The sequence below is a fragment of the Hemitrygon akajei genome, chromosome 11 (assembly GCF_048418815.1).
Source record: "Hemitrygon akajei chromosome 11, sHemAka1.3, whole genome shotgun sequence".
NCBI lineage: Eukaryota > Metazoa > Chordata > Chondrichthyes > Myliobatiformes > Dasyatidae > Hemitrygon > Hemitrygon akajei.
Window position 1 is genome coordinate 101,323,408 of NC_133134.1, and position 18,624 is coordinate 101,342,031.

General features: G+C 44.6%; 1 protein-coding gene across 1 annotated transcript; it reads right to left on the reverse strand.

Moving 5' to 3' along the window:
• Positions 1–11,914: 11,914 nt before the first annotated feature.
• On the reverse strand, positions 11,915–14,273 carry LOC140735157 (immunoglobulin lambda-1 light chain-like). The gene is made up of 3 exons (XM_073059946.1): positions 14,156–14,273; positions 13,682–14,041; positions 11,915–12,490 (listed from the first exon to the last, which is right to left on the reverse strand). The coding sequence occupies exons 1-3, from the start codon at positions 14,202–14,204 to the stop codon at positions 12,162–12,164; spliced, it is 738 nt and encodes a 245-aa protein (XP_072916047.1). The 5' UTR covers positions 14,205–14,273; the 3' UTR covers positions 11,915–12,161.
• Positions 14,274–18,624: the final 4,351 nt, after the last annotated feature.

Sequence of the window (18,624 nt, forward strand, 5' to 3'; positions counted from 1 at the left end):
GCCTTCTTCAGCGCCTTGTCTACCCGTGTGGAAACGTCTAATCTGCCACCCGTTTCCATGAGTGAAAACGCCTTATCTACCGTCGTGTCTTCTTCAGAAGAAGCGGCGGCTCCACCACCCAGTCTACCTGCGTGGAAACACATTCTGTGCAGAACTGGTTCTCCATCGCCCTGGCAACCTGTCCCAAAAGCTTTCTCTACCACCCCGTGCACCTGTGCAGAACCGATTCTCCACCGTCCTGTCCACCTGTGCGGAAGTGCTTTCTCCATTACTCAGTGCACCCGTGCAGGACTGCCTTCTCCACCGCCCTACAAACCGCGGAAACGCCTTCTCCACTGTCCTTTCTACCTGGCCAAACCTCTTCTGCACCGCCCTATCTGTAATGAAACACCTTCACCGCCCTGTCCACTTGTGTGGAAACGCCTTCTCCACCGCCCTGTCCACTTGTGTGGAAACACCTTCTTCAGCGGCCTGTCTACCCGTGCGAAAACTCCCTCCCTGCCGAAGTGTATATCTGAGCGGCTACTTTCAGGACACCATGACTGGCTGCATCCTCAATCACAACGAGTACATTTGTTAAGCATGAGCGGGCGTGCCTCTCTCCGGGTTTGTTAATAATCGCCAGCTTACTCTATCTCCAGAACAGATGGCAGCATTTTATTCACTACTGATCAGTCATTCCTTTGAGATCCCTGTATTCCCCCCTCCCCCCCCCCCCCCCGCATACTTTCAATGCAGATCTCCTCAAGAACTGCTCCTAAGTCTGGAATGGTTTGGATAGTATCCACCAAAGGTCACAGGTTATACCATTACCTTGCAGTACTTGGTAGTGGTATATTAAACCCATACATCATAAGATACAGGGGGAGAATTAGACCGTTTAGTGTATCGAGTCTCTTCGCCATTTTAGCAAGGTTAAATTATTTTCTGTCGCAACCCCATTCTCTCTCTTCCTCCTCATAACCTTTGACACCCCTAACTAATCAATAACATATCAAAACCCGCTTAAACGTACTCAATGACTTGGCCTCCGCAGCCGTTTGTGGCAAAGAATTCCACAGATTTAGTACCCACTGGCTAAAGGAATTCTTCCTTATTTCTGTTCTAACGGGACGACCTTCTATTCTGAGGCCGTGTCCTCTGATTCGAGACTCTCTACAGAAGGAAACATCCTCTCTAAGACCATTCTATCGAGGCTTTTCAATATTCGATAGGTTTAAATGAGACCCCCTCATTCTCCTGAACTCTTGCGAGTACAGGCTTAGAGCCTTCAAACGCTCCTCATGTGTTAATCTTTTCATTTTCAGGATCATCCCCATGAACCTCCTCATCTTTTTTTACATAAGAGGCTCGAAATTGCTCCCAATGCTCCGAGTACGGTCTCACCAATGCCTTATTGCTTTTATATTCAAGTCCTCTCGAAATGAATGCCAACATTGTATTTGCCTTCCATACCACTGAGAACAACCTGTACCTCAGAGTGGGTTTACGTTCTGGGGAGTGGTTTCTATTTTGTACTGTAGGGCACAATTTCTGCACAGACTTCCCCCCTCCCACAGCAAATAGTTACACAGACCCTTCTTCCCATCTTGTCCATGCTGGCGAAGGTGTCTACCTGTTCACCTGTGTTTGGTCTTTTAGAACAGAAATGAGGTGTAACTTCTTTTAAGGGTATTGAATCTGTGGAATTCCATAGACAGCTGTGGAGGCGAGGTCAATGCGTATACTTAAAGTAGAGGCTATTAGTTTCTTGATGAGTAAGACTGCCAAAGCTTACGGGAAGAAGGCAGGAGAATGGGGTTGAGGAGGAAAATAATTCAGCCATGATGGAATGGCAGAGCAGACTCGATGGGCAGAGCGATATGCTTTGTCCCGCTAAACCTTTCCCAACTGCATACCTGGCCAAATGTATTTTAAACGTTGTTGTACTCACCATCTTTCTCATTGGTGTGCTCAAGGAATTAAATGTGGGAGGCCATTTGACATTGGTGCTAGTAACAAAAGCTCCCCAATCTAATCCCAACATAGACTAAAGCAGGTCACTCCATGTCTCCATCCTGTGATGGGGTGAATGGGGAGGGGTTTGTGCTCCACCAGCATTTCTGGCTGTGAGTTGTACCGTGCACTCTAGTGTTTTCACTGATTGCTTTTCACTTCACTACAAAGGGAAATAGATCAGTCTCATTTATTCGAGATCTGTCATCATTTTATACCCTTCCAATAAAATCTCTCAGCTCCCTCTTTTCAACGTAAAACAAGAAAAAAATTGCAGATGCTGGAAATACGAGCAACAATTTTTTTTTTACTGGTACTGGAGGAACTCAGCAGGCCAGACAGCATCTATGGAAAAAAACACATTTGACTTTTCGGGTCGAAACCCTTCGGCAGGACTGGGGAACAGAGTGTGTTGCTCTGTTCAATGTAAACCAGGTCTCAGGTAAAATGTTCCAGACCAGGAAAATCTGTAAATCCCTACACCCTCTCCGTTGTTATCACACCATGCACTGTGATTTAACCAGCCAGATTGTTACAGAAAAGCGCAAGTCAGTTATTTATATTGTTTGAGCCAAGCCGCACAGAAACCCTAGACTTAATACTAGCCGTGGGATAATTTATAATAACCTACTAACCGGACGTCTTTGGACTGTGGGAAGAAACTGGATCACCTGGAGAAAATCCACATATTCCACGGGGCAGAAGTTCAGATTCCTTACAGATGACGCTGGAATTGAGCTTCGAACTCCGACGCCCCGAGCTGTAAAAGGGTCGCGCCAAATGCTACACTGCCGAATCTCCCTTCTGCCCCCTCCGTTCGATGTAAAGCAGGTCCATACAGATTGCTACAGAGAAGCGTAACCTCGCTTGGTTACAACAGGCATGAGGGTCACTGTATACCATCTCACTCCATCGCAGTACGTGGCGATGGAGTCACTTCTCCAGCAGTACGGGCCTCCATCAGTGTCGATCTTCTGAGGAGCTGGGGCTCCCCCGGCAGAGAGACGTGTGAGGAAGACACCGAAGCTCTGGAGTTTGATACCCACAAATAGGCTATGGGGGCCGCCTCGCATTTCAGTTTCTGTTGGGACGTTGCTCCCTTTTAAGCTTAAAGAAAATTACTGATGCTCTGTCCCTCCCTCAACAATTGCTGTCTTTGTTTGCCTGTCATAGTCATATACGGCTCTACCAGACCCCGCCGCTCCACTATGAAACAGCTCGAGTTTGACCAACCTCATGCTATCTAATCCAGGCTGTACCTGGTGAACATCTTCTGCACTTTCTCAAAAGCCTCTACATCCCTCCTGAAATGGAGTGACCATAATTGAATGTAATATTCTAGAGTTTTATAAAGCTGCGTCATAATTTCTCGACACTTGGGCTCAGTGCCCTGATTATCACAGACATACGCTTTCTATACAATCTTACCAACTTTCGCAGTCATCTTCAGAGAATTGTACTCGCTGGAATTTAGAAGAATGAGGGGGTGAACTCATTGAAACCTATCAAATATTGAAAAGTCCAAATAGAGTAGACGTACAGAGGAAATTTCCTACAATGGAGAGTAGGGCCAGAGAGCACAGCCTCGCAATGGAATTTGGGATTGCTTGAGGTGGGGCTCGGGGAAGAGTCTATTTCGTGCTGGAACTAAGTAAATAATATAAATACATAACTGACGCTTTTCTTTAACAATCTGTTTGATTAAATCACAGTGCATGACGTGATTGCAATGGGGAGGGTGCAGATCACAAATTTGCCAAAGATGGGACATTTTAACCGAGAGCTAGTTTACATTGAACAGAGCGAGTCGAGGGAGATTTTCTTGGAAGGGCATAAAATGACGACAGATCTCGAATAAATGCATTGAGATGAGGGATTTCTTTAGTCAGAGAGCAGTGAATCTACGGAATTCATAGCTACGGGCATGTGTGGAGGCAAGGTAATCGGGAATGTTTAAAAACGAGGTTAATATGTCCTCGATGAGTAAGGGTATCAAAAGTTACGGGCAAAAGGTAGGAGAATAGGGTTGAAGGGAGATGTAATTCAGCCATGATGGAATGGCAGAACGGACTCGATGGGCCGAATAGCGCAAATCGGCCGGTATGTCACGATCTCAATGGAATTGGAACCCATGATCGCCCTGCGTATCAGCACTTAATCTATATCAACAATATTACCTAATAATACTTTCATATGAAAACATTAAATTCTTTCAGTGCACGGAGCTGCCTTCCGCAGTCTGTGTTCTCGGTAACTTACTGTATAAACGGCACACTATTATTCAGAGCAGACGCTTCGGTCCGGACGGGACCCGCTTTAGATAATCAGCAGAAATTTCAGAAGCGAATTTCATGCTTCCTGAAAGATGAAATGATCAAAAGACAGATGGTTGGATGGAGGCTATTTGGTCTTTGAGATGTTGCGTGTGGATGGACTGAGAGAAACCCGAGTTGGAAAAAAAAGGGTTAAGTCCCCCTCACAGTGTAACACTCCCTTTGGGGAAGTCAAGGCTGAGCATGTGGATCTAATTCCTAAAGGGGTCGGTTGAGGCGAAGAGCTGGGTGGGGGTGTTGGGGGTGATTTAAATTGGTAACAGGATGAACGGGAACAGCCTAAGGGCGGAAGGAGAGAAAATACACAGGAGCAGAATTAAGCCATTCAGTCAATTGAGTCTGCTGCGCCATTCGATCATGCCTCTTCTGCATCTTTTCCAACGTTTCCACGGGACACTTCTCAGAAGTTAGCCCTTTCATGGAACATAGAACATTAAATTACAGTACAGTACCCGTCCTCCGATATAATCCTCCGTTTTTCTATCATCCATGTTCCTATTTAAGAATTTGTGAAATGTCCCTAATGCATCTGTCCCTACCACTACCATTGGGAGGGCGTTCCATGCTCCGAACAGTTTCCGTAAACGACTAACCTCTTATATCACCCAATCACCTTAAAATAACGTTCCTTGTATAAGCTATTTCTGCCCTGGGAAAATGACACTGGCCATCCACTCTATTTACGCCTCTTGTCATCTTGTACACATCAATGAAGTCACTTCTTAGTCTCTTTCGCTCCAAAGAGAAAAGTCCTAGCTCGCTCAACCTCTCTTCATAAGACACGTGTCCTGGTAAATCTCCTCTGCACCTTCTGTAAAGTTTCCACATCCTTCCTCCAGTGAAGCGACCAGAGCTGAACACATTATTCTAGGAGTGGCCTTATCAGGGTTTTACAGTACTATAACATTACCTCGCGGCTCTCGAATTCAACCACCGACTAATGAGGCCAGCACAACATACACCTTCTTAAAGAGTTTATCCACTTGCGGGGCAACAATGGAGCATTAATGGACGTCGACCCCACTCTGTTCATCCACACTGCTAAGAATTCTGCCATTATTCTTTAAATTAAATTATTATTTAAATTAGCCCAGCTCTACATCCTGTCAAAGTTCCGTGGAAACCTACAATGACCTCCAAATTGCCCACAACTCTACCAATCTTCGTGTCATGTGCAAACTTACTAACCACCCTTCCACATCCTCATCCAAATCATTTATACAAATCATAAAGAACAGGAGTCGCAGAGCAGATCCCTGCGGAACATTACAGGTCATCGAACTCCAGGTAGAATATTCCTCAACTACTACCACCTTCTGTCTTCCCTGGGCAACCCAATTCTATCTCCACACAACCATGTTTCCTTGGATACCAGGCCTATTTGACTTTCTGAATGAGCCTACTACGGGAAACCTTTTCAAACGCCTTACTAAATTTCATATTCACCACATACACTGTTCTACCTTCATCAATGTGCTTTTTCACATCCTCAAATAATTCAGTTTGGCTCTTATGGCATGATCTGACCCTCACAAAGCCATTTGGACTATCCCTATTCAGACTATGCTTCTCCAAATAATCGTACATCCTGCCCCAATGAAGTATCTCAAATAATTTGCCCATTACCGAAGAAAGATTCGCTGAGCTATAAACTCCTTTTCTGGAACAACGCCCTCCAATCATCTGATATTACTCCTGTCGCCAGTGAGGACGCAAAGATGATCGCAAAGGGCGCAGTATTCTTTCCCTTTCTTCCCAAAGTAAGCTGGGGTATATCCCGTCCAGCTCCGGGGATCTATCCATACAAGGCCGCACACATATAAATGCTGGAGGAGCTCAGCAGACCAGGCAGCATCTATGGAAAACAGTAAACAGTCGACGTCTTGGCCGCGATCCTTCATCAGGACTGGAAAGGAAGGGAAGAAGTCAGAATCTATCTATGTATGCTAATGTTTTTCAGAAGTTCTGGCACTTCTCTTTCTTAACGTCATGTTATAGACAATAGACAATAGACAAAAGGTGCAGGAGTAGGCCATTCGGCCCTTCTAGCCAGAACCGCCATTCACTGTGATCATGGCTGATCATACACAATCAGTACCCTGTTCCTGCCCTCACCCCATATCCCTTGACCCCGCTATCTATAAGAGCTCTATCTAACTCTCTCTTGAATGCATCCAGAGACTTGGCCTCCACTGCCTTCTGGGGCAGAGCATTCCACATATCCACCACTCTCTGGGTGAAAAAGTTTTTCCGCATCTCTGTTCTAAATGGCCTACCCCTTATTCTTAAACTGTGGCCTCTAGTTCTGGACTCACCCATCAGCGGGAACATGCTTCCTGCCTCCAGTGTGTCCAATCCCTTAATAATCATAAGTTTCAATCAGCATATTCTAGCATATCGGCCTGTTTTACGCTGTCATCACAAATGTCAAGCTCCCTATCACCCCCTACCTTTTCGGAATCCAGGCACATATTACCTTTAATATCTCTGATTGGTCCAGTTATCCTCCTATTCTTCACATGAAGGCAGAACGCCTTGGAGTTTTCTTAATCTTATTCACCAAACTTCAAAGTTTAAATTAAAAATTATTATCAAAGTACATAGAGTATATGTCACCAAATTATTAGTGGTCACCTCTTCACTGAGCAATATTAACGTTTTATACCCAGTATCATCTGTAATCTAGTTGCCCATAACTTCTAATTCCAACGATCAAAGCACATTCATGTTCAAAGTATGCGTACATTATACAACTTTGATATTTGTTCCCTTGTAAGCAGCCACAAAACAAAGAAACCGTAAAGAATTCATTAAAAAGTAATCCGTCAATCACCCAATGGGTAGATAACAAAAATTATGCTAACATTCGGAACTAAAGTTTTCGAAAGATAGTCCGTCAACAGACACGAAACCACAGCCTCATTTCAGCACAGAGCCAAGTAACGCCGTGGAGAAGCGACACCCTGACCTTTTCAACCTGGTCTGGCGCTTAACTCGATCAAACCTCGGGTCGTTCCTCGCTCTTGGAGACCGGCCCAGGCTTTGTCTCAACTCTGCCTTGTCTCCTATCGCCTCGACTCAATTTAGCAGAATCGGACCGCATCCAAGTCCGCTCTAGCAATGGACGTACACCGAGTCACTCCCCGCTCTCCGTGCATGCCACGAGAGTTTGGTTATTGCCATGCAGGGGCAGTGGTGATGTGGAAAATAAATTTAGCTCTGGACATCCACGAAAGGGGCCAGGATGGCGTGTTTTGATATATGGAGTGTTTAGCATTGTATTTTTACACTGAAAACCTGGAATGGCTTACAAGACATTGGATACAACATACATGGAAAGTGCTCACACGATGGTGCTCTCAGTCTCTTTTGGAATACATTGTGACTGATCAGAACAAGAACGTGCTTGCATTGAAACGAAATCTTATATATGTCATGGGATTTCTATCAGGCACTGCATTGCCTAGTTGTACAGACAGATATTACTCTGGTGTATGCTGGTGTAAGGATGTCCAATCCGGCAGAGTTCGCCATCAAAGCTCTCTATAACTGAAATGAAGTTAGGGATTTCTTTGTGTACGTAAGGAACTACCTGCCCAACTAGTCTATCACGGCAATCGTTTCATTCCAAGAACCAACAATGCAAAACATCGCAACTCTGCCTCCAATGCTAGTGTATCCTTCCATAAATACGGAGACCAAAGCCGTAAACTGTGTTCTCAGCAACTTCTTCCAAATTTGCAACAAATCTTCTTTACGTGTGGATTTCATACGCTCTTCAATAAAGGATAACATTCCATGAAAGTTTCCAATTACTGTACAAACAGAACCGGAATGCCAGTTATAAAGTTTAATATGCAGTTCCCTCCGGACGCCCCGGTTCCCTTGCACAATCCAAGGGCGTACCGATTAGAGTTGCTAACTTGCAGCTGTGCTACGTTGCTGCCGGAAGTGTTGCGACCTTTGCAGGTTGCTCAGCACAATCCTCGCTAATTTGATTTGATGCAAACGACTCATTGTATATTTCAACGTTGGATGTGATAAATAAAGTTAATCTCCAATCATTAAGGTATATGTTGATGCTCACTATTTTGATGTGTTTTTAATGATGTGAAACACGCTCCAGTATCTTCTAAGAAGTTTGATACTGTTGTAAATTATAATTTGTCCAACTAACCAGGCAAGGGCGTCACATATCCGATTGTTCATTTGATTCCTATGGATTTTTTTCCCTAATGCTACGCACGTTGCTGTATACACTGGAGAAACAGCGTGATTAATATGGTAATTACTGCTCAGTGAAAGCCCAGCCTAAGGTTGATTCCGCCTAACCAATTTAGAAACCTCATTAACGACGAAATCAACAGGTCAAGAAGCATCTACAGAACGAAATAAAGAGTCGAAGTTTCGGCCCGAGACACTTCACCAGTCCTGATGAAGGAGCTTGACATGAAATGTCAATTTTCTACTCCCTTCCATTACTTCTTGACTTGCCGAGTTCCAGAATTGTATGTGTATTGCTTTGGATTTCAAACATCTGCAGAATCTCTTGCGTTGATGAGGTCTCTACGTTGGCCGGGCGGTGCCAATTCTGTGCCATGATTGCTACTATAGAAAGCCGGACTCAATCTTATCGCACAGCGAAACACAGTTGTCAAACACCAGCCAGCTCACAAAACCCTGCGTCTCTGGTTGGAACACCCTCCTTCTTCTAAATCAAGCCGTTAAAAATTTATTTGCTTCTAAACTTCGATTTACACCCCTATTCCTTCCCCACGGTATCGGTGAAATGAGCAGCGTAGAGATATCTGGGGAGCTGCCCTTTCTCTTGTACTTTTGTTTGGACAGTGTGAAGATTTTTGGGGAGCACCACTCTCTACCTATCCTGCCGTTCCTTCTTTCCCCCTCTCCAGCTTCCACCTTTCAAACAACCCTAATGAGTTCCCCCATTCGCACGTACCAATATGATTTGTGGGCAGTCTGTCTTATTAGTCACACTCTCTATAATCTCCACAATATTAATCATATAGGACCCAACTTCAGCATACTTTATCTATGTCTGTGTCTGTAGACGTTCCTAGTGGTTCACACTTCAGTATCTCTATCTGTGATACCAACACAGAAGCTTTAAGTGGCACAGCACCATATACAGGAGCCTTTCAACCATCAGAGTCCTTGACCGGCGTGGATGACTTCACTCACCACAAGTCTGAACTAATTCTATAACCGATGGACTTAATTTCAAAGACTCTGCAACTTATGTTTTCAGCATTATTTACGAATTTATCAATCAATCTATCTATCGATCTGTTTATTTCTCCATTCCTCCATCTATCATTTTATTTGCAATTTTTTCCTTCTTTTGGACATTGGTTGTTTATCAATCTTTATATGTGTGGAACTTTCAGAAACACAGAAAACCTACAGCACAATATAGGCCCTTTGGCTCACAATGCTGTGCCAAACATGTACTTACTTTAGAAATGACCTAGTGTTACCCATAGCCCTCTATTTTTCTAAGCTCCAGGTATCTATCCAGGAGTATCTTGAAAGACTCTATTGTATCCGCCTCCACCATAGTCGCCGGCAGCCCATTCCACGCACTCACCACTCTCTGCTTAAAAAAAACTTAACCCTGACAATCTCACTGTACCTACTTCGAAACACCTTAAAACTGCCCTCTCGTGTTAGCCGTTGCAGCCCTGGGAAAAAGCCTCTGACTATCCACACGATCAATGCCTCTCACCATCTTATACACCTCTATCAGGTCACCTCTCATCTTCCGTCGCTCCAAGGAGAAAAGGGGAAGTTCACTTAACCTATTCTCGTACGGCATGCTCCCCAATTCAGGCAATATACTTGTAAATCTCCTCTGCACCCTTTCTATAGTTTCCACAACCTTCCTGTAGTGAAATGACCAGAACTGAGCACAGTACTCCAAGTAGATCAGTACACCAGGGTCCTATATAGCTGCAGCATTACCTCTCGGCTCTTAAAGTCAGTCCCACGATTGATGAAGGCCAATGAACCGCATGCCTTCTTAACCACACAGTCAACCTGCGCAGCAGGTTTGAGTGTCCTATGGACATAGACCACAAGATCCCTCTGATCCTCCATACTGCCAAGAGCCTTAGCATTAATACTATATTATGCCATCATATTTGACCTACCAAAATAAACCACCTCACACTTATCTGGTTGAACTCCATCTTCCACTTCTCAGCCAGTTGTGCATCCGATCGATGTCCCGCTGTAATCTCTGACAGCCCTCCGCACTATCCACAACACTCCCAACCTTTGTGTCATCAGCAAATTTACTAACCCATCCCTCCACTTCCTCATCCAGGTCATTTATAAAAATCACAAAGAGTAGGGGTCCCAGAGATCCTTGAGGCACACCACTGGTCACCAACCTCTATGCAGAATATGATCCGTCTACAATCACTCTTTGCCCACTGTGGACAAGCCGATTCTGGATCCACAAAGCAAGGCCCCCTTGGATCCAATGCCTCCTTACTTTCTCAATAAGCCTGGCATGGGGTACCTTATCAAATGCCTTGCTGAAATCCATATACACTACATCTACTGCTCTACCTTCATCAATATGTTTTAATTGATTCTCTGCTATTTCATTGTTCTACTGTGATGAAAATTAATTTTAATATATGGAGACATATACGTACTCTAATGACAAATTTACTTGGGAATTGAAAGGTAACGTTAGACTGACTGACGGGCAGTGCCCAGAGAGCGAGAGAAAGAATTCGTAAATCAAGGGTTATTGCAGAAAGTCGGAACCAAGATGAAAGGTACACCGTGATCACATTGCCTGACGGAGAGGACGGAATAGCCGAATGGTCTATTTCAGTCTCGGTGTGTTATGTTGTTATGTTCCCCTGTCCAGATTTTTAAAGCGCTCCTGTGCCGGGCTTTAGTTCACGAAAATGGATAATGTGCATCACGGTTCAGACCGTAAAAGGAGGAGATATTTCATCTGGATAGGTCTTGTTGTCCACTTTAGAACTTCAGAAGTTACAGAAGCTAATGTACGGCGTTCACCGGAAGCTGATATGTTTGCGTATGTGTTAGTGGGGGTGGTGTGGTGTGGCATAGTGGCGTGTGGGCGAAGGAAAAGAGGCCGTTTTGTCTGTGTGGAGGAACTAAGAGAATCGATAAACTGAGGTGGAGAGAATGATCAAGTCACGGGGGAAACATCCTACATCCTTACAGTCTAACACTACCAATGGTGGTCGGAATTTGGCCAAAAGGGAGTGAGAATATTAGTGTGCCAGCGCAGGGAAGGATGGAAAGAAGAGCAGAAGTGAGGGCGGCGAGGAATAGAAGGTCGGGATGATGGTGAGAGGTGAGCGAAGACAGAGGAGGCCTGCCTAGCACACAGAGGTGGGAAGGGCGGTATAAAATATCTTAGTGGATTTGAGTAAATTTGTGTGAGCTCCACGTTATTCGCTCTAACCGATCAACATACACTGTGAGCAGCCCAGTACAGACCGACCTCGATAAAACCGAAGCTGAGTTTCCTCTTTATTAAGAGCGCTGTTACACAAGATCCAATCACACACGGTCACCATCTACAGGGGAATCTCTTCCCATTCTACACAGAGCAGAGTGGGGATAATTCTTAAAAAGAATTATGCGTCACAAAAGCCGAATAATCATCGCGATCATCTGTGAAATTATTGAACATTCTGTTTGTTCCCAGAAGCGGACATTAGTACATAATTATATTGCACAAGGTGGCTGCACAGCTCCAGTGCAGATGTTTCTGCAATGGCAAGAGCAAACAAACCGCATGCACCGTCGAAAGCCGCGGCCTCACTGTGCACAGGAGGACGAAGAGATGGTGTTGTGCAGAGGCAAATTTAGCGAGCTGTGGCTCACGCTGCAGGTATAGCTCGAGCCCTTATTCCAGGCAGCGGCCGATACCTTCAGGTAACTGCTCAGTCTGTAGGTCTGATCGGTGTCGGGGGACACGTCGCCTGTCGTTACTCCGCTCTCCGTCTCGACGCCATCCACTTTCCAGCGCAGCGCGACCAAACCCGGCTTAAAGCCGCTCACCAGACAGGATAGAGTGGCCGATCCCGAGCCAATTTCGTTCTGAGGTGGAGGGAGAAGGAGAATCGAGGGTTTCTGAGATTCGCTACCTGATAGAGAGAGAGAGAATAGGCGGAGGGAGGAGAAAAACAAATTTAGCTTACGGATTCCCTCAGTAGAGCCACGAGTTGACCCCAAATCTGCGTTAGAAAACCCATTACTACTGCTTGATTAACACATTGCTTCATCGACGAAAATAAATTAAATACGCGGTAAAGGGACACTCGGCCAATTGTTTACCTGCTAGCAGGAAGGTTTCCATTTTCCAACCCCCCCCCCCCCCATATCATGCCCTAATTTGTTCCTCATGTCGGGTAGGTTTTACTGTTACTCGACTTTAGGGAAGAGTTGCAGCAACCTATGATCTATTGGATAATTCTCTTCTCTATCCTTCTACAGTTTCCTCTCAGCAGTTAATCGTCTCTTAAGGAGATTCTAGTAACTGCCAGGAAATAATCTGTGGTGACATCAATAGCACTTATTGCAGTAATGATTGGTGAGAAGTTTAGGACTTCCCGAGGTTTGAAAAGCCCTCTCAACATTCAAGTGCCCCTACCCATTGATGGAACTCGAAATGGTGACAAATCAGAGCGGGTCTGTGCGCCTTGCGAGTTTGAATGACCAGGACATGTTCGGTCCGGGCCGAGACTACATTTATAGCTCAGCTTCCGTTTCACGCCCGCCCTCCACCCGGCATTTTCCAAGTTTCTTTGTCGGAAACTGCCACGTGCTAAATTAAAGAGCCGATTCCCTGGATTTATGCACTATCTTTTAACATGGCAGGGGTTATTCTCCTCTGTAATATTTTGGGGTGCGTGGGCTCCAAGATGGGACCTGGACTGAATGGATTAATGCAAGATTGTTTTCACAATATCTCTCTGGCGTCCCGAGTGAGGACGACTGAGAAACTGCAGGTGCTGGGATCTGATGCAAAGAACAATGAGTGGAAGAACTCGGTGAGTCAAGTCGGACGTGTGAGGGTAAATGAACTGTCAACGGTCAGGTCAAAACTCTGAACTCATCAAAATCTGGGACAGGAAACGCGAAAATAGTTGCTGAAATGGAATTGTTAAACTTTATTTTCGAAGGTTCGAATTGCCTCCATTGCTAATTATGCGGAGATTGGGACATGAGAGACGCAGATCGAACCCTCTGATAATCTACATTTAGTGTTCCCAGCACCGGGACATTAGAGCGACTGTAAAGTGAATTGTTTTAAACAGAGTGAGGGAGTCACTTACTCTTTATATCCAGGAGCGTTCCCGGTCCGTAGAAATAGCCCACATTGTATACCCACGTCTTGCAGTAATAGACGGCCGAGTCGCCGGGCTCCAGGCTGATGACGTCCAGGATGAAACTATTGGCGGAGGTGTCTCTGGACGGTCGGAAACGGTCAGTAATGCCGGTTCCCCTATGAATATTATCATTCGCGTAATGTGAAATAACCCACTCTGGTCTCTGCCCTGGACACTGACGGTCCCAATAAGCATTGCTACTTGCGACCTCTCCGTTCTCCAGCCGACACTCCAAGCGAGCGTTCCGTCCCGCTGAGAAAGGCCCGGAAACTGGGGTCTGATGAAGGACTGGGATCGCCAGGACACCTGCAATAAAGCAAAGTAAAGCTGTTATGTTAATAAGAAAGCTTATTAATCGCTGAATACGCGCAAAAACCGGCGTTATCGGATAATCCACGCGTGAAACATCCTGACTCTGACCTGGTAAATGGACCAGCAGACCCCACAGGAGAAGAAGCACTGGGGACATTCCTCCGGACAGATGCAGGCAGCGAACGCCTGAATCTACGACCAAACGGCGCAATGTTCTGCAAATTCCGCCGCCTGTTCCCAGTATAACTTGCAAACCGCAGCCGCCGGGTCTGTTTATTAACGATGCCAATGAGTAGGAGGCGCCCCCAGGAAAGGATAGGGGCGGAGACGGAACTCCTGTCCTTTGGCGAATTAATTGACCATTAAAACCTTAAACTCTCATTTTTAAAAAAAGATTCATTTTTAGTCGTATCACGGATCCAGGCTTGTGGATATTTGTTTAACATTCAGGCCGAAGTGATCTAGGACAACTGATTAACAGCTAGCTTCGGAACACAGAGGGTTGTTAAGAACCTCGTCCATGGGCTCAGCTGTTCTCGAGATCAAACCAAAAAGCTTATACAATACCCACTGTTCGTCTCTGCAGTCACCGAACTTGCCTCATCAATACATTGGTTCAGATCGTTTTGGAAAACGCAGAGAACATGCTAGTGGGTTACTTGTTTAAAATAGGGTTTAAAATAAAGTGTACGTTGAAACTATCCCTAAAATCAGTTGATTATGAAGCGGCAAGAGCGCAGGGCTGGATGGGAGACCGGACATTGGCGTTTGTTCTTGAAAATTAATCATTGTAACCTCAGTACAGCATCTGCGGGGATTCCTCGTGACAGTGTGCGGATCAAATATTTTTCAACTAATTGCATTCTTCCAGTTATTCGATCAGAATTATGGATGTGGACGTGGAAATACGCCGAATTCTCTACGTTTTCCAATGGCAAAATAGTGAAATGTGGGACAAGATCTGGAAAGTACTCGGGCTTTGCTCGTAGGAAGCAAATATCATTCATACGAAATATGTGCTCGGTAATACCACTTTTAGCAAGGAGTACGGCCATCTGCCTGTGTCCTATCCAATGACACCTCAGTTCCTGACTCCTCCGTCATCACCATCGATCGGTGACCATTGTCCAGAAGTCACATCCAAAATCTGTTACAAGCTTTCAAGAATATTCTCCGCAACTGAGCCCTGGGGTTTAAGTTGAAGTTCAAATTGATTGTGATTCAACCATTCACATGCATCAGGAAACAGAAATATCGTTCCTTTGGGGCCAAGGTGAAAAGGACAGTCGCATACAGAACATAAAGTTAAAATTCAAAACACAGTCACTAAGTAATATTGACACAGGCCCCTAAGTGGTATGGCCTTAAGAATGACAGGTTGACATAAAGTGTGAGGTGAATATTTATTAAAAGCAGTATAATGTCACTGCCATATTTATAAAACCGGCAGTGTTATAAATATGTGAAGAAACAGCAATAAAATATTTAAAGTAACCAGTGCAGGATCAGAGTGTGTCTGTGAGTTGGCGAGCGAAGGGATGTGGCAAGGGATTTAGACAGGGTGTACATATGTGCTGAGTGGTTGCAAGCTGTTAAGAAGTCCAACGGCCTGGGGAAAGAAGCCGTTACCCAACCCGACAGTTCTGACAGTATCTTCTGCCTACCGGAAGTGGTTAAAAGAGGTCGTGATAAGGATGGCAGGGGTCTTCCACAATGCCGGCTTCACTGCGTATGCAGTGATTCTGATATATGTACCGAATGGGAGGAAAGAGAGAGTCCCTGATGATGTTTTCGGCAATCCTTACAATCTTTTGCAGCTCTGCAGCCCCCTTAGCAGATGGTGCTGCAGCTGGTCAGGACACACTGGGTTGAAGAATGCTGCTGTAGATTGTGGAAGATTCGAAGATTCACTGTCCTCTTTGAGTGAAGTTCTTCTCATTCCACCTGCAGTTGTAGACTTTTACTTTAGGGCTTTGACCTCTGTTGTTTTTTGACACTGTGGCCACTGAAATCATCACCTCTGCTTCTCTGGCGTCAAACGTATGCTTGAGGGAAATTACAACATATTTGTCAGAGCCCTGGAGTCTATAGGCCCAGACAGCTTCATCTCTCCTCAGAAAGGAAACCTGTACATGGAAGTTAATTGTTTAGTCTTTCTCGCATTCCCTTCTTCACCTGCAAGCATATCTATTTATAACTATGAAGATCAAACCTATGCACGGCATTCCTAAAGAATAGCGGTATCTATAGGTGAAAGTTGTCTGATGTGTGCACCGGGACACATTGGCCCCTTCCTTTTCCGGCACTCTTCAGGTTTCGTCACTAAATATTGCTCCAATTGTATTTTTCCCCTTCAAAATAGATCATTGGTTATTTTTCTTTTTCTTTCATTCGACTCATCCGAGCAGTTTACCTAATCTACCTATACATATGACTTTGCTGTCTTCAGATTCTTCTCACATTTCGGAGATTCATCAGAAAAACTGGAGATATTATCCTTCCAGAAAATAAACATGTGCGGCATACACTGGTTTCCAGCTTTTCTTTTGGCAACCCTAACTATTCAGTCAAACAAAATGTCAACTCCTACTTCCTAACGGCTCTGTTTATACTTCCCCAGATTCCAAATTTGTTACGTAACTGATGTGAAAATAATTGGTCTGTAGCTCACCCTCTCGCTCGGATCCCCTCTCTCTGTCTGCCTGTTTTCCTCCCTCTATCTCTCTCTGTCATTTTGTCACTCTGCCGTTCTCTCTATATCTATATTTCCCTCTCTCCCTCTCTCTGTCTTTTTTCTACCCCCCCCCCCGCTTTCTCTCTCCCCCGCCCTGTTATCCCTTTCTCTGTCTCTCTGTCTCTGTCCCTTTCTCTCTCCATTGACATCTCTTTCTGTCTGCTTGGCTGGTGTGTGTGTGTGTGTGTGTGTGTGTGTGTGTGTGTGTGTGTGTGTGTGTGTGTGTGTGTGTGTGTGTGTGTGTGTGTGTGTGTGTGTGTGTGTGTGTGTGTGTGTGTTTTCCTCTGTCTCTCTGACTCTCCATTCCCCTTCTCTCTCTGTCTTTCTCTGTTTTTTTCTTTCTGTCCATCTGACTCTTTCTCCATGTCTACCCCACTGTCTTTCACATTCTCTATGCGTCTTTTCTCTCTCTCTCTCTCTCTCTCTCTCTTTCTCGCTCTGTCCGTGTCCCTGTACTCGTTTTGTCTCGTCCATCTCTGCCTCGCCGTTTTTCTTTTTCAGTCTTTCTCTGTGTCTTTGTATCTTGCTGTCTCTGTGCCTGTGCCTGTCTGCTTCTCTCTCTCTCTCTCTCTCACTCTCTCTCTCTCTCTCTCTCTCTCTCTCTCTCTCTCTCTCTCTCTCTCTCTCTCTCTCTCTCTCTCTCGCTCTCTCGCACACGTGATGTGTACCATTTACAGCCTCTACGGGACAAAGTCTGCCCGGTGCATCCATTATCTAAACATTTTGTGGCCGGTCACCGCTTCGCTATTTTTATATGCTTTCGGTTCTATTAACTCTCCTAGAACTAAATTTGTAGCAATTCAGTTATTCGGGCGCCTGGTTGGTGTATGGTTTTCTATATTTTCTAGGAGAATTTCTTTTTCTTCTGATTTATCTCTAACTTTTATCCCTTTTCCCTAAAGCCTCCATTCTCAGTCCCAAATCGACCCATACGATATTTTTATGTTTTTTTTTGTTTTTGTTTCACATATTTATAGAATTTTTTTTTAACTGTTACCGGCTATGTTACGCTAGCGCTCTATTTTCCCTCATCAAATCCCTGAATCACTTTTGCAAATTTCTACTTACTATTTTCCTGTTTTGCAAAATTACTATCATTCCCTTTCATAATTCATCCGTTAATGTCTGGGCCACGGCCGGGTAACCTTTTATCGATTATTATACATTAAATTGAAAGACATTTATTATATGAAACAATGTTCAAGTTAATTTACATGTGCCTAGGAAATGTAAGATTTCTCGTCCGTCTTCTCCATGCCGTGTACCACCGGTATGATTTCCGCCCTCTCTTAACTTTGCCTTTATAGAGCAGATAGCATGCCAGTAAGTAACAATGTACGTTCTCCAAGGCCAGTGTGCGGTACTCCACCACTGCAAACATGGCTTATCATTAGACGAGCGCTGTTCTGTATACTTTAGGTCTAAGCTGGATGGCCTGACGTTTGGCTGCGTTGAGGGCAACGTAATCCGTACTGTAAACACTTCCCATTTGAATCTTAATGTAGATATACAATTGAAACAATATAACTTTCAAAAATCAATGTTGCTTATTGGCATTCTTCAGTACACAAGTGTAAATGAGAACGACCTGATTGTTACTCCAGATCCATCTCCACACAAACAAGTAATAAATATAAATATAAAGGCAATCTATGTTACACACCATATATAGGTAAGTGTTATATACATAGAGTGACAGTATATACATGAAGTGACATTCGGTGATTTGTATTTGGTGGTACTGAGATGGGTTACTGGGTGGACGTATTCATCAGCCTGACTGTTTGGGGAAAGTAGCTGCTTTTGTCAACGTCTTTCATTGGCATCTATCTCTATCCTACTT

Bases quoted from the DNA above. Each gene is read 5' to 3' on its own strand.
- LOC140735157 (XM_073059946.1), bottom strand. From the start codon at position 14,204: ATGTCCCCAGTGCTTCTTCTCCTGTGGGGTCTGCTGGTCCATTTACCA. The intron at 14,042-14,155 runs GTCAGAGTCAGG...GCTTTATTGCAG, and splicing joins TCTGCTGGTCCATTTACCAG to GTGTCCTGGCGATCCCAGTC. The intron at 12,491-13,681 runs GTAAGTGACTCC...TCTCTCTATCAG, and splicing joins AACGCTCCTGGATATAAAGA to GTAGCGAATCTCAGAAACCC.